Raw genomic sequence first — 16,492 nt, forward strand, 5'->3', positions numbered from 1 at the left:
TAAAATATTTTTTTATTCTTCACTGTATCTTCCAAGAAAGAATAACTGAATAAGTGAGCAAAAGTCATATACTGATATATTAGCCAGGCTGATTGAAATCATTCTAATATGCTGATTTGGTGCTCATTAAATATGTCTTCCTATTATCAGTGTCAAAGCAGTTGTGCTACTTAATATTTAATGCTTAATATAACTCAAATGCACAGCATTTATTTAAAATAGAAATCTTTTATAACAATGTAAAAGTCTTTACTGTCACTTTTGATAAATTTAGTGCACCCTTGTTAAATATTTATTAATTTTACACTTCTGAACGGTAGTATATGTGTGTCTGAAACAATATAGTGACTAAACTGTGATCATTAGCTAAAAAAGACTATTTTAAAATTCAGTAACACTGAATATAAGAGGATAATTTCAGTGGCCAACGAGATCGATGGGAAGTGAGATATAGAAGCTTCTTCCTTTCCACTATTTCAGTGACCTTCACTTTGGTCTTTCCTGTCAATCTGAGGCACAAGTGTCATTTCTCATCAGAGGAGCTGACAGAACGCATTAAAATTAATGCAGCACGGTTACTGGCACAGAGGCGCTAGACAGCACAGTGTCATCAGAGCTCGGAGGGTGTGAGCGATCCCTCCATACAATTGCTCTGAAAAAATTCTGAATTACCTACTCAATACTTAAAATAAGCAGACAAAAAAGGCCACAATTTGTTTCATAAATCTGCATGTGCATCTGCAAGACAAAACACTCACCTTGAGCATTTGCTCATTTTCAGCAGCGAAGAGAGACACTGAGCCAAAGACCAGTTTGAAGAGTTTAAGATAAAGATTGGATAACTCTACGTTGGAGCCCATCTCAGGTAGGCGCTCCAACAGGTACTCCACCAAAATGGTGGCAAACAGTGCAGAGGTGGTCAGGTTGGCCAAGAAGGAATTTGCCACAATCTGTTGAAGGATTACAGCCATGTCATATCAACAGTCCTTGCAGTGAACAAAAACTGCATTATTCTATCGATTTCTCCACCAGTACCTGTAGGGCGTAGTTTTTGGATATGCGTTCCACCATGTATGGAACAGTCGTCTGGAAGATCTCTTTAAAAGTGAGAGGGTTCATCATGGTGAAGACTCCCGCGAAGTGCTCTAAAACCTCCTTCTCCTCCTTCATCCGCACCGTCTGACAGTTAGCCACACGAATGTACGTCTGCCCATTGCCGGCAATCTGTACCTAGCCAAAAGGGGGTTGGCTCTGTGATAAGCTGTAAACTTCAGCTCTCGGTAACAAGCACACTTATATAAACCAACTTCATTAAATTCTGAGATGTGGCAACATAATGTGAATTCTACCAGAAAGTTTAAAGGAGAAGTTCACTTCCAGAACAAAAATTTACAGATAATTTGCTCACCACTTTTGTCATCCAATTTCATGTCTGTCTTTCTTCATTCGTAAAGAAATTATGCTTTTTGAGAAAAACATTTCAGGATTACTCTCCATACTTCCAAAATGCAGTTTAAACACAGCTTCAAAGGGCTCTAAACTATCCCAGCCAAGAAAGCAGAGACTTATGTAGCTAAACGATCAGTTATTTTCTAAAAAAAAATATTTACAATTTATATACTTTTTAACCTTGAATGCTTGTCTTGTCTAGCTCTGCGTGAACTCTGTGTATTCCAGTTCATGGCAGTTAAGGTAGGTCGAAACACGTTCATCTCATTTTCTTCTTCAACTTTAAAATCACCCTACATCGTTTTTTTCATAAAGGACGTTTGATCTTTGCACATTCACTTTGTAAACACTGGGTCGATACTTTTGCAGCAATGTAGGATGATTTTGAAGCTGGAGAAAATGAGATGGGAATTTTTCAACTGTCTTAAACTGGAATACACAGACAAGAGGAGCATTTGAGGTTAAAAGGTTATTAAAAAAATTTTTTAGAAAATAACCAATCGTTACACTAGATAAGACCCTTCTTCCTCAGCTAGGATAGAACTACATGGAGAGAAATCCTGAAATGTTTCTCAAAAAAACGTTTTCTTTACGACTGAGGAAAGAAATACATGAACATCTGACAAGGGGGTGAGTAAATTAACAGTAAATTTTTGTTCTGGAAGTGAACTTCTCCTTTAAGTGATTTTGTATAAGGATTTTTGTTGTGGTAATCTGCACTAATCAGTGGACGGTCGTACCTGGTAGATGTCCAAGGCCTGCATGGCATATTTGACCAGCTTGATATAAATCTGTGTTTCTTTGGGCTGGAGTTGCTTGTTGGGAATGAACTGTGCCTCTGTAATACAACACCACCAAGGTGAGAATATTTAAACAGGAATGCTGAGCAGAACTAGACCTTCAACGACTTTGAGACTTCAAATTCAACAGTCCAGACAAAAAGAAAATGTTAAACAGAACCAATATTTAAAGGTTCATCAGTCTCACCTCCAGGAGCTTTACACGAAGTGATGCCCCATGTGATAGTTTTCACTCCACATACAAGAGTCTTCACCAGACTGCGACAGTCGGACACTTGGAAGGTCTGTTTGTCCTCCTTGTCTCCAGGTCGATCAAAAGATGTGGCCGGAGGTGGTGCGGGGGTGACGGGTGTTGGAGGTGCAGGTGGAGGTAAGGCGGGTGTAGTTACAGTAGAGGTGGCTGGGACTCCTGGTAACGCCCCTGGGTCCACCACACCCATCTCTGATTGAGGCTTACACTTCTTAAAGATAGATACTAGCTGGTACCGTGCAATGGTGTGGAACTTCAACACAAAAACCTGAGAATATAGAAATTATATCATGTCAGATCAATATATTTGTGCTATACAAATGCATTTACACACGGCATCTTGTAGCCCACAGTAATTACAACAACGTAGTTTACACAGGCTAATGTGCCAATCTATCTCACCTCTAGCATTCTCATGAGAATGTCTCTGCCGTTTCCATTCTCCTGTTCGCTTTTTGATCGAATGCAGTCTACGAGGTTTAGTAACAGCTTACAGGACATGGTCTGGATACTGCTAGGTAGAGACTCATCGTCAATATTCTTAGCGAACAGTTGCACAGCCAGGGAGAGGTCCGTCAATGGGAGGTTCTGTCTAACATGGTGCACCAAGTCCGCTAGTGTGCTGTATGCCAAAGGTCTGTAACATCAAGAAGACTCACTGTTAGACAACAATTTAAGCATTGTAGAGGACTTCTTTTAGGGTTGTTACAATCCTGAAACTTCAAAAGTTGATACCAATTTTAGAATTCTCTGTAGCAATTTCAATAATGTCCATCAGTGGTCTGTAGGCTTAAATGAGAGAAAAGTGATTGTGTTTAACCCTTCCCCCAGAACGGCTGTTTCAACTGCATTTGCTCATGCACAAATGTACACTTCTGTTCAAAAGAATTGTTACAATTTATATACTTTAACCGCAAATGCTTGTCTTGTCTAGCTCTGCGTGAACTGTGTATTCTGGTTCATGACAGTTAGGGTATGTTGAAAAACTCATTTTCTTCTCCAACTTCAAAATCCAAACTCGCCCTATCGCCTGTTTTACCTTTTTTTTAAAAGGGTGTTTGACCCTCTCTGCATGTTCACTTTTCTAAACACTTGGTCTGTACTTTTGCAGCGATGTAGGACGATTTAGAAGTTTGAGGGGAAAATGAGATGATATTTTTGACTTACCTGCATTGACCCGGAACGCACAGTTCAGGCAAAGCTAGACAAGATTTTTTTTTAGAAAATAACCAATCCTTTCACTAGATAAGACCCTTCTTCCTAGGCTGGGATTGTTTAGAGCAGTTTGAAGCTGCATTTAAACTGCATTTTGGAAGTTCAAACTCGCGGGCACCATTGAAGTCCACTATATGGAGAAAAATCCTGAAATGTTTCCTCAAAAAACCAATTCCTTTACAACTGAAGGAAGACAGTAAACTTCATTAAGATAAATCCGAATTATCATCAAAGTAAGAAACTGTTCAAAATAATTGTTCTACTTAATACTGTTGTGGAAGAACTCTCCTTTAGGATTATTTTTATGAACAAAGTTCAGAAGAACAGCATTTATTTGAAACAAATCTTCTGTATCATTATAAACGTCTTTACTGACACTTTTGATCAATTTAATGCATCTTTGGTGAATAAAAGTATTAGTTTCAGAAATCTTACTGCCCCTAAACTTTTGAACAGTGGTGTAGCTACATTTCATTTTCATTTTCATTTTATAGTGCTATTGACTTGTTACAAACATCCCTACTCTTGCAGTGTGGAACCTCCAGCCTGAAATTGATCAAAACCAACCCTCGAAGAGCAAATAGCTCCCAACCCTGGCTAATAATAATATCTTGGGTCGATACTTGGGGAATTTCAGGCAAAGTTTCAGAATAAATGACACTAATGGCTTTGACAGATTTTGAGTGCTGCCAAATTTGCCTGCTGAAGGGTGATGGAAGCCGTGGATGAAAGAGCAGTGGTTTTGGCAGGCATATGACATCTGGGGCAGGGAGACAGACAGTGGGCAATGCCAGGACAGCCTGGCACATGAAGATGGGCACCTGGATCTCTTCTGCCCAGTGGGGCAACTCAGCTCAGTCATGCATCATTAACTATCAATTCTGATATGTTGCACTTGACAAAATCTAACTTTTCTTTTTTGTGGCCTCTAGCCACACTGATGAAATTACAATAAAATGAACACTTATTTTTATTATTATTATGGCTTAACTCCAAAATCTAGTCAGCTTCCTTGCAGTCTACATAGTCAGCTGGCTTCTAAGAGACCTACCGAACAAAAATAAAAACTTATAAGTGACTGACTTGTAACAAATGACTCAAATCTGAAAACTAGGTGAACTAATCATTTCTGTTTCCTGTACAGACTGCATAGCATTAACCTATGGGGATGTGACGTGACATAAGAACAAACTCAGGCCTGGGAGGCGAGGTAAACTAACAGACATAGCTAAGCAATGAAATAATAATTTCTGTTTGGTCTTGCTGCATTATAGTTTTGAGTTATTTGAAATGTGATCAGTCAGTGTTTGCATAAGTAAATGTGTTGGGAAATCTGGATATTAACATGTAACATTCTAATTATATTCTGCTGAAATGAATTAAATGACTATTGCTGAATAAGATTCAAAGAGTATCACCATCATACTAGACGATACTTGAATTGAATTTGTGTATGCTCTTGTTCTCTGTTTTTACATTTAGATGCCATCTAACCTTACCTCTGCCATCATCTTAAATTAACTTAATCTTTTAAAACACTAATAATTTAATAATACCATTAAAAGTTATTATACATTTTTACCACCGTATAATATCATATTATCATGCCTAAAAACAACTGATTTAATTAATTCTATTCATAACATGAAAATTATTATTAGTTTATATGTATCAGCTAATAATGTCAATAAACATCTCTAATATTACAATTCATATATTTCAATAATAAATAAATTGTATGTTTATTTATAATCAACACATTGCTTTGCCATACCATTGTCAAAATGTCTAAACTCTACACTGGCGATGAGAAGTTTGGGATCAGTAACTTGTAATGTTTTTTGAAGAAGTCTCTTATGCTCTTTAAGGCTGCATTTATTTGCTCAAAAATACAGAAAAAACAGTAATATTGCAAAATGTTATTACAATATAAAATAATGGTTTCTATTTTAATATACTTTAAAATATAATTTATTCATGTGATGCAAAGCTGAATTTTCATCAGCATTTCCTCCAGTCTTAAGTGTCATATGATCCTTCAGAAATCATTCTAATATGCTGATTTATTACTAGAATTATCTATTTTGGCAACAGTTGTGCTGCCAAATATTTTAGAAACCGTCCGGTGATACTTTTTTTTGTTCAGGATTCTTTGATGAATAAAGTTAGGAAGAACAGCATTTATATAAAATATAATTTTTTTTTTAAAATAGTCTTTGCCATCACTTTTATCACATCCTTGCTGAATAAAAGCATGAATTTCTTCCAAAAGAAGAATAAAAATGTACTGACCCCAAACTTTTGAACAGCAGTGTATATCTTGATAATATAATTGTAATATTTAAGGTATCAGCCAGTCTTATACATTTAGCTTTATAAATGTATTATTACCTCTTTCTTTTCTCAGTGCAAGTATCCTTATATTGTTGGAAGTTCTGAGCTTTGTGTGTTTGGTTTTATGTTGTAAGTGGTTTAAATGTTAATTCATAAAAAAACTAAAAAGCATATTGTTTGCCAACATCCTTTTTTCAACTTGCTTGTCAAAATGCATTCTGAGACTGTCACAGCATGCATCCTACCTTAGAATTTTGCCAAACCAAGCCATGTGCTGATTTTTTTTTTTTTTTAAAGACACTTGGATTTACAATGCCTTCCGATACCGCCTACATAGGCAACTTACTAGGCTTTGAAGGTTAAATGTGTGCCAAATTGCACAGCCTGCTAATACTCGAAACATAATATTGGTTTATAGGGGGTTAATCTGCATTCTTACCTTAGCGTCTCTCTGGCAGTGTATCCTGAGCCAATGAGTATTGACTCATCGAAAAGCTTGTCCATGCATGGAATGAATTCTGCAACACAAACAGACTTTATCAGATGCCACTGCAGGCTCTGAAGCCCACCGAAACAGCTCAAGGGCCCATGAACCATGAGATACATCAATGCCAGATCTCAACAGTCAGAGTTTCTCATCGATTCATTTAACCTTCTCTACAGGATTAATGATTTAGAAGAGTGTATCAGATTCCTCTCGCAAATGCTATTGATTGAGGGGTGAAGCTCAAAGAGAATGCAGCCGTTACATATCAAAGCGGTACCCCGTGAAGCTCAGCGGTGTAATTAACACCAGATGCGAGCGCTCCTACAATACTGAATGCTTTGCATATCTTATTTGGGAATATCTGCCAACAATCTGCAAAGTGTTTAGCGGTGGATGACTCACGGCTGCGTAGATCTGTGGTGAGGATGTGCTTGGCAGCGATCAGCAGCTCTTTCCGCAGGTGAGCCGTCTCAGGGGGGCAGTTAGACAGCAGCTGCAACATCCCCTTCACCATCTGCTGGGAGTACTTCCCAACCAAGTCCTGACACACAAACAATTTCACATTGCCACATTAGTCAGTGCTTGAGCGTTAAAGGAAGTTTAGAAAAGTTTAATTAACAGGTGGTCGAGCTATGTTTTTGCGATGTCACTTTACCTGGTAGATCCGGATAATGTAAGCGAGGAATGACAAGGTCTTGATCTGAGCAGCGATAAAATCTGCATAAAGCTCCTTGTTGAACAGCTTGTGTTGCCTGTCACGGACAGAAACCAGGAAAAGCTTTAAAATGTCACTGTGTGAAATTGCATCCATGAACATTTCTGTGCATTAGCGGTGATGTAACACCACCCGCTCAACAAGACGTGAGAGGTCACTTACCGAGCCTGAGGAGACACCTGCAGCATGATGGTGTTCATGATAAGAGGCACGAACTCCGACACCACATTGTGAATGTTCAGTTTGTACAGCTAGGAAAAATACCACACAGAAAAGCAATTAGTGCATCAAATAACAACAGGGAGGCAGACAGAAAGTAGACCTCAGCGTGAAAGTTTGTTGCATCAAATTTTACACCATTTATACGATTCATGCATTTAAAACAGAATTTTAGAATCTGACTTAAAGGAACACTCCACTTTTTTTGGAAATAGGCTCATTCTCCAACTCCCCCCCTGAGCTAATAAGTTGAGTTTTACCGTTTTGAAATCCGTTCAGCCGTTTTCCTGTTCTGGCGATATCACTTTTAGCATAGCTTAGCGTAGATCATTGAATCCTATGAGACCAATATAGCATCGCGTTCAAAAATAACCAATGAGTTTCGGTATTTGTCCTATTTAAAACTTGACTCTTCTGTAGTTATATCGTGTACTAATACCGGCGGAAATTGTAAAGCTGCAATTTTCTAGGTCGATAAGATTAGGAACTACACTCCCATTCCGGCGTAATAGTCAAGGAAGTTTGCTGCCGTAATATGGACGCAGCAGGCGGAGTAATATCATGCAGCGCCTGAAATTAGTTCCAAGCTAGGTTAGCATTTGCACATGTGTGATATAACTGCGCCTGCTTCGGCCATGTTACGGCAGCAAACTTCCTTGACTATTACGCCAGAATGGGAGTGTAGTTCCTAATCTTATCGGCCTAGAAAATCGCAGCTTTACATTTTTCCGCCGGTATTAGTACACAATATAACTACAGAAGAGTCAAATTTTAAATAGGACAAATATCAAAACTCCTTGGTCATTTTTGAACGCGATGCTATTGGTCTCATAGGATTCAATGAGCTATGCTAAAAGTGATATCGCCAGAACAGGAAACAGCTGAATGGATTTCATAACGGTAAAACTCAACTTATTAACTCGGGGGAGTTGGAGAATGAGCCTATTTCCAAAAAAAGTGAAGTGTTCCTTTAAAAGCAAATTAAACCAATACATTTAAGATTTTAAAAACAATACACGTAACTGTAACAGTTACTGAGACAAAAAAAAAATGTGTAAATAAATTATAGTTAACAATTACAAAGCGGGCTATATCTAAATACTGGTTGTATAAATATTTCCTATTTCTTGTTATGATTTTAAATCTGTATTGAATCTCAAAGTAAAATAAAATGCTAAAGTCTGATTATGTGGTGGCTGTACTTTAAAATTAAATTATTATATTCTTAATTCAAGTGATGAAGGATTTTGACAGTCTGACAGTAATCTGTGTTCAGTACTACTGTAAGGTTAACCCTGCCTGGTACAAACTTCTTACAAATTTAGAAAAGTAAACAAAAAGTAATTAAATGTAATCAGTTGGATTATTTTAATAAAGTAATTTCAATAGTTACACTACTTATTATATTTTAAATTGAGTAACTTGTGATCTGTAACCAATTATATTTCCAAAGTAACCTACCCAAGATTTAAGACATTACAAATATGTAAAGTTTTTTTATGGCATATTTCTGAAAGCAAAATCTGTGATATTAGTGGGTGCTACATTTTAAGCAGAAAAAAAGAAATACACCTGCTGGTCAAATGTATAATGATAACATGCAGAGAAAGTAAAACAAAAGCTGTGTTTTGATTGATCGTAGCTTCCCATTTTCTGATTTAAAACATCAAAACTGATTTTCTTTACAATTAAAGCTCATAATGACAAAGGCAAAAACATCCAATCACAACTATACTTTTGTCAAGTGTGGCAGGTTTGTAAAAACAATAGATTTAGCTATAAAGTATTGGGTTTCAGATGATGGACGGCACCTTTTACAAACGAGCCAAATGTCTAAATAAAGGACATGTCCTTTTAAAAAGAGGATAGCTGGCATAAAGTCAATACCGAATGAGTGTTTTTATGAGCTCTCACCTGATACATGAGGACGACAATGATGGGCAGCTCTGCCAACACTTTGAGTGACAGCGATCCCCGGGGGATTATGGTATGCTGGAGGACAAAGAGGAGATGGATGAGGCCACTGAGAGATTGAAGAAGTTGTCACCATAAAACTTGCTTTTTTAATACACATATGGATTTGCTTTTTAAAAAATATAAGCAACTGCATTTCAGCAGCTCTTTAGCAAGAATAAGCATAAGCAGGAATTTGATGCCCTCTAGTGTTTACATAAAGTAAATGTTATTTGCATTGGATAATCCTCAGAAGGTAAACAGTCCCTATTTACACATTTGTGTCAGCTGATCTGATCACAAGGGGTCAGCACAAAATACATCAAGATTCAAAAACGTTTTGTGACTGAATGCACATATTGCAGTGGTCACAAATGCATGAGATAGCAATGTATTCATTCTGAAAACTCTAACCATCTTGATGCATTCAAGACAACAGTGAAAAACCACTGCACAAATATAGGGTTTTGACATTTATGAGCAAGTTAAGAAAAAAAACATCCAAATAACCATAAAATGGAAAACAAATTCTTATTTTTCTGCTTTAGCAATATAGGCTGATCACCCGTGACCAGATCACACAATACATGGATGTATTAAAGGATTAGTTAATATTCAGAATAATAATTTCCTTTATAATTTACTCACCCCATGTCATCCAAGATGCTCATGTCTTTCTTTCTTCAGTTGAAAAGAAATTAAGGTTTTTAAAGAAAACATTCCAGGATTTTTCTCTATATAGTGGGTTGAACGTCCAAATTGCAGTTTTAATGCAGCTTCAAAGAGCTCTACACTATCCCAGCCAAGGAATAAGAGTCTTATCTAGTGAAACGATAGGTCATTTTCTAAAAATAAAAAATGTATATACTTTTTAACCACAAATGCTAATCCTCATGTTGGAAAGGAAGTACCGACCCAATGTTTACAAAGCGTACGTGTAAAGAAAGTAAAACAAAAGTCAAAAAAAGTTAAAACAACATCAGATGATTTTGAAGTTGGAGGAGTAAATAAAATGCAGTTTTTCCACCCTACCCTAAAATTTTGGAAGCAATGTACACAGACGAAGAGCTAATCATGCATGACATTTCCAACATTTGTGGTCAAAAATTATATATATTTTTAAGAAAATTATCAATCTTTTCGCTATATAAGACATTTCTTCCTTGGCTGGGATCATGTAGAGCCCTTTGAAGCAGCATTGAAACTGCTATTTGGACGTTCAACCCATTGGCTCCCATTGAAGTCCACTATATGCAGAATAACCCTGGAATGTTTTTCTCAAAAACCCTAATTTCTTTTCAGCTGAAGAAAGAAAGACTTGAACATCTTGGATGACATGAGGGTGAGTAAATTATCAGGAAATGTTGTATTCTGGAGTGAACCAATTCTTCAACAAAATCAATTATTTATACCATAATAACATTACGCTACTACTACTACTAGAATTTTGTTATGTTTTGTTCATTAAGACACACAGATCAGCATTTGGACACTCAGATCTTATCAGTTTTACTTTCAGCGTCCAGGCTTCTTGGTACTTCACAGTTCACTCACACACAAACACACACATACAGACACACAATCTTACACACAGTACCCTTCTCTGGACTAAAGCACATCGCTCTCATCATTGTGTTTCTGCTGATCACATTTGTCAAAACTATTCAGGTTATGAGGATTTTGTGCAGGGGTGCTGCAGTTTGTACTGACCGTCCGGGTCTCGCTGTCCTCACGCTCCGGTGCGGTCTTCACCAATACTGAGGTGATCATGCCCACCATTTCTGGAGAAGGCACTGTGTTTTCTGCTATAACCTGAGGATTCTCAAAGTACCTCGCCTGACAGAAAGAGACAGAGGTTCAGGGGGAGGAAAAAAAAAAAAACGATGACAATAACAAATATTTTCAATCCATAAATCTATTTATTGTTAATACACCTTACCACTACTTTTGGGAGTTCTTTGTAAATTTGTTTCACAAAGTCCAAGAAATGATGAATCTGTAAGAATTGGCAAGACGATGTTAATAACATTGAGTGAAACACAGAAAATGTAAATGCTAGTAAACATCACAGAGTGCCAGAGGGCAGCATCTTACCTCTTGAGAGATTGGCGGGCGAAACTGTTTATGCAGTTCAATGATGATGCGTAAACAAATGAGCACATTCTCTTCACTTTCAATCTAAATGATAAAACACAGAAACAAGAACCATGCATTATGATTATTACATATGCAAAATAAATAATATTTAACATACCTGCTGAACTGTTTTCTATTTTCAAGTAATTTTAAGTGTAATTTATTCCTGTTATGATATATTACTGTTTTTCTGTTTATTTGTTTGCTTATGTTGTCCAGAATTCACACATGTCAGCATTTGGACACTCAGATCTTATCAGTTTTACTTTCAGCGCCCAGGCTCATTGGTACTTTACAGTTCACACACACACACACACACACACACACACACACACACACACACACACACACACACACACACACACACACACACACACACACACACACACACACACACACACACACACACACACACAAAATCTTACACACAGTACCATTCTCTGGACTAAAGTACATCGCTCTCATCATTGTGTCTCTGCTCTGTCCCTCTTGCATGTAGTAACATACACAAACATTTGTACAAAATTGCATAAAATGAAAATTCTACAGCTATTTTATAGGCTCTTTAAATTAAAATAACTTGGCATTCAAGTAAAGAAATCTGACCTCGAGGAAGCGGAACATGACAGAAAGGATGTTCTTGGCATGAGGCCGCAGATGTTCATTAGTTGGGATTCGGTGGATGATCTCCAGGACAAGTTTCCTTAATTGCTATAAAAAGAGTCAAAGACACCTTGTGTTAACTCAGATGTGATGAATGAGGCCTCCATAAAGACAATGTGACCCTGGACCACAAAACCAGCCTTAAGTAGCATGGGTATATTCGTAGCAATAGCCAAATATACACTGATTGTATGGGTCAAAATTATCTTTTTTTTTTCCTTTTATGGCAAAAATCATTAGGATATTAAGTAAAGATCATGTTCCATGAAGATATTTTCGCAATATTTAGTTTCCCGATTTTTCAAATAGCTGTATCTCAGCCAAATTATTGTCCTATCCTAACAAACCATGCATTAATGGAAAGCTTATTTATTTAGTATCTTGACCCTTATGACTGGTTCTGCATTACCGGATCACATATGCTTTGATTTGCGGTAAAAAAGCACACCTGCGTTGGTTTCTCTTGAAGGAACTGCACTTCTCCATCCTGCAGAAACGTTAGGAAGCGCGGGATGATGTGCTCCAAGAACGTGGAATACTGTGGCGAGGATGTGACATTCTGTGGAGTCGGATTAACATAAATTAATAAGGAAGCATCTTTCATTCAAAGCTTTTTATAAGCAAAATATAAGGACTCACCTCAAAATTCTCACTGACTTCCTGCATCATTTTCAATTTGGTCTCATCCGCTGATGTTGAGACAAAACAGAAACACAGCGGTAAGCAGAGACAATGATTTCAAATAACAATGTAACTTTTTCGTTTTATTGAACACACTCACGTGTGTTGTTGTCAGTGAGCGCCGCCACAAACTGCAGGTATTTCTTCATAAGGGTGGTCTGGTCCACCACCGTGGGGCTTGGGGTGGGCACAAAAGACATGGTGGCGGCCGGGACAGACAGGATTCCGCTGAATATGGGCAGACTAGTGTCTGCGCTCGTCTCAGTAGAAATTCATGTGGTCTGTGAGGAAAGTAAACAAGGCGAACTTGAATATTAGTGTGTGCAGCCTTGCACAAACAAGTACAGTCACGATACTATAGTTCTGTTATGGTATTTCAATAGATACACTGGTACTGACTTACTACCAAATTGACAGTATCACCAGGGTATTTACATGATATTAAATGACAAAATACTATATAAACACAAACATACAAAACATTATTGCCATTTGCCTTTGTGAGCAAACACATTGTTTACACAACAACATGACTGATTCAAAAATATAAACATATTAAGAGCTAAATAACAACACTATATTGTCTACTTTATAACTGAAACTAACTATAACTGAATTTATGTATAACTGAAAAATTTGCAACAATGTTTTCTTCCTCTGCTGTAAGGCTGCTCTGAAGCGTTCAGTATTCTATAACGCGCTATGTAAATAAACGTGACTTGCCATTGCATTTTCATCAAATATCAGTTGCAGACAATAAGAATAATAACAAGTAATTCAACACTCATCCACGACAAAGACTTATAAACTAGCCTGCATAAAACACACATAAGTTCACCTCTAGTTTAGGGAAGCGGTGGGCGCGCCAAACTGCAACAACACGCCTACTGCAGTCACGCTCACTGACATGATATCATACGCTCAATCCAATTGCTAATATTAAAACCTAAATGAACCCCTCTATTGCAAAGCTGCTATTTACACAAAGAATTTGTGCTTTTAAAAATAAATAATTCACTTGTGTTTATAACAACATTCAGTATACTAGCAGCACACCAGGCCATTTACAGAAGAAAGAGCCTGCTGTCGCTAACTGGCTAGCCGGCTGCTAACCCACACCATGTCTTTATTTAAATGCAAAACTCAAGCTATGCACTTTTTACCTCAATTAGTGCAAATATCTACGCCGGTTGTTTTTCACATAAAAGCTAATACGGAACTTCTGCACTCATAATGCATATACATTACAAAATCACTCCCAAAAAACAGCACCAACTTACCAGCAAGGGGAACGGAAGGAGTTGTAAATGAACTTCCGCTACACCGTATGAAATTCAGTGGAAGGGTTAAAAACAATCCGCCGTTGTTTTGTTTGCAAACAGTGCTGATTGTTATATATTGTAAACTGCAACATGCTAATTTTATGCTTTTATACTAGTCTTTCTCAATTGAAATTGGCTTCCCGAGTTGTGTCCTAAGCGGTGATTTTTAAATTTAGACAGCAATATAGTTCCACGCGGACGGATACTGAGAGAGCGCAGGCGTGCGAAGACCATCGAAAACGATGGTCTTTTCAGTTTTTATTTTAGCTGGGATATAAAGCGTTTAATGTAACTTTATTGTACCTTAGTATACTGCATATTAAATAATCGATTCAGTGCTATTTATAATATTAAATTTGTTTATATATACATTTTCATCGACACTTTTATGTTTAATCAGGTTTATAAGGAATACTATTGCATAAATGACACTGAAATGCTTTATAAATTAAATGCACTGATGTGCGCTTTTTATTGGATCCATAATGATTGAGGTGATAATAATAAGGATGCTAAATAAATACATTAAATGACAAATAACATGCAAGTGCATATGTGACCACTTGGGGGAGTTTTATTAAAAGGTGATACAAAAGAAGGATTCTTAACAAGGTGTATAAATCCCCACATAAAAACCTAAAACAAAATCGTGGAGGAGACAACGAAATATCAAACAAATGTGACATCTGCAAAACACACGATGTATGCTACATCTTTATTTTGTTCTTCATCTCAATTTAGCATGTTTGAAATTGTGTTTTGATTTTGAAAACTGTTCTTAAAGGGATAGTTCTCCCAAAAATCAAAATTCTTGTCACTCTCATGTCGTTCCAAACCGGTAAGACCTTCATTTATTTTCAAAGCTCAAATGAAGATATTTTTGATTAAATATGATAGCTTTCTGACCCTGCATAGACAGCATTTTGGAGTAGACGTCACAGTTAAAACACTGGTAACAAGTGGAGAGAAATCGGAAAAATCCAGGGAATAAGAGATCAAATGTATTGTTCTGCTTTTGGATGCCAGAATTGGAATACTGTCATAGAATACTGTCTTCAAAAACACCATTTGAAGCTAAACACATGCGCTTAAACAGACAGACTATAAGTGAAACCTGCTATGATTACTTTGATTTAAACAATAGGTCTACATAATATTTACATATGCAGTTCATAGGGGACACATTATATTAGCCATACAGTTACAGCATGAAATACTGTTTAAACCTATAACATTTTACATTAACAAATTTTATCTCACAATTCAGAATTTTCTTCTTGCAAACGCAAGTTTATATCTCATATTTCAGACTTAATATCTCAATTTAACTCAACAATAGCGAGTTTGTCCATTCTGAGGGTAAAAAGTCAAAATTGTGGGATATAAACTCAAAAGAGAACGGCAAGTTTATTTTTCCTATCAGAATTGTGAGATATAATCTCAGAATCGGGAGAATATAGCCAGAATTTAGAAATATAAACTTAAATATATATATACACACACACACACACACACACACACACACACACACACATATACACATGGAAATACAGGGGTTGGACAATGAAACTGAAACACTGGCCAATATAATGTTGGAGGTTTCATGGCTATATTTTTGCAGCCTGGTGGCCAATCTTCAATGATTGCACATTCCACCAGTAAGAACAGGTGTGAAGGTTGACTATTGGCACCCAATGGTTCAGATATTGTACTCTGAAGGTGGTGCCATGTATCAGGATGATAATGCACCAGTACACACAGCAAGACAGGTGACAGAGTGGTTTGATGAACATGAAAGTGAAGTTGGACATCTCCCATGGCCTGCATAGTCACCAGATCTGAATATTATTGTGCCACTTTGGGGTGTATTGGAGGAGCGAGTCAGATAACATTTTCCTACACCAGTATCATGTAGTGACCTGACCCCTGATCTGCAAGTGGAGAATGGCTCAAAATGCCTTTGGCTACTGTGCAAGACTTGTAGGCCTATTTGTCATTCCAAAGACGAAATGCTCTATTGGCCACAAAAGGAGGCCCAACACCAAACTAACTGTGGTCTAAATCCAGGTGTTTCAGTTTCATTGTCCAACCCCTGTATTTCTTGAATATATAGGTTACACAATATAAATATACACAGTACACACACATATATTATGTAATATACATATATATAAATAACAAACTTTTATTTTAGATGCGATTATTTGCGATTAATTGATTTGACAGCACTATATTATTAAAAATTGAAGTCATGATAAGTAGTGACGC

At 36.9% G+C, this 16,492-nt stretch overlaps 1 protein-coding gene across 4 annotated transcripts in view; it reads right to left on the bottom strand.

Annotated features, from left to right (window-relative positions):
• Nucleotides 1-13,102, bottom strand: part of trrap (transformation/transcription domain-associated protein) — a 112,649-nt gene extending 99,547 nt beyond the window's left edge. For 3 of the 4 annotated variants that reach the window (XM_073827659.1, XM_073827661.1, XM_073827658.1), the window contains exons 1-17: nt 13,003-13,102; nt 12,861-12,910; nt 12,670-12,780; nt 12,165-12,269; nt 11,517-11,600; nt 11,362-11,418; nt 11,133-11,258; nt 9,384-9,461; nt 7,413-7,501; nt 7,191-7,287; nt 6,938-7,076; nt 6,488-6,566; nt 2,902-3,136; nt 2,437-2,767; nt 2,190-2,287; nt 1,036-1,230; nt 759-950 (exon numbers count right to left, since the gene is read on the bottom strand). In XM_073827659.1, the coding sequence (XP_073683760.1) occupies nt 759-950; nt 1,036-1,230; nt 2,190-2,287; nt 2,437-2,767; nt 2,902-3,136; nt 6,488-6,566; nt 6,938-7,076; nt 7,191-7,287; nt 7,413-7,501; nt 9,384-9,461; nt 11,133-11,258; nt 11,362-11,418; nt 11,517-11,600; nt 12,165-12,269; nt 12,670-12,780; nt 12,861-12,910; nt 13,003-13,102 (2,166 nt within the window). The remainder of the gene's footprint in view (nt 1-758; nt 951-1,035; nt 1,231-2,189; nt 2,288-2,436; nt 2,768-2,901; nt 3,137-6,487; nt 6,567-6,937; nt 7,077-7,190; nt 7,288-7,412; nt 7,502-9,383; nt 9,462-11,132; nt 11,259-11,361; nt 11,419-11,516; nt 11,601-12,164; nt 12,270-12,669; nt 12,781-12,860; nt 12,911-13,002) is intronic. The other variant, XM_073827660.1, reaches the window with a different exon arrangement.
• Between the last annotated feature and the right edge of the window lie 3,390 nt (nt 13,103-16,492).

This window comes from Garra rufa, chromosome 22, assembly GCF_049309525.1.
Source record: "Garra rufa chromosome 22, GarRuf1.0, whole genome shotgun sequence".
Classification (NCBI taxonomy): domain Eukaryota; kingdom Metazoa; phylum Chordata; class Actinopteri; order Cypriniformes; family Cyprinidae; genus Garra; species Garra rufa.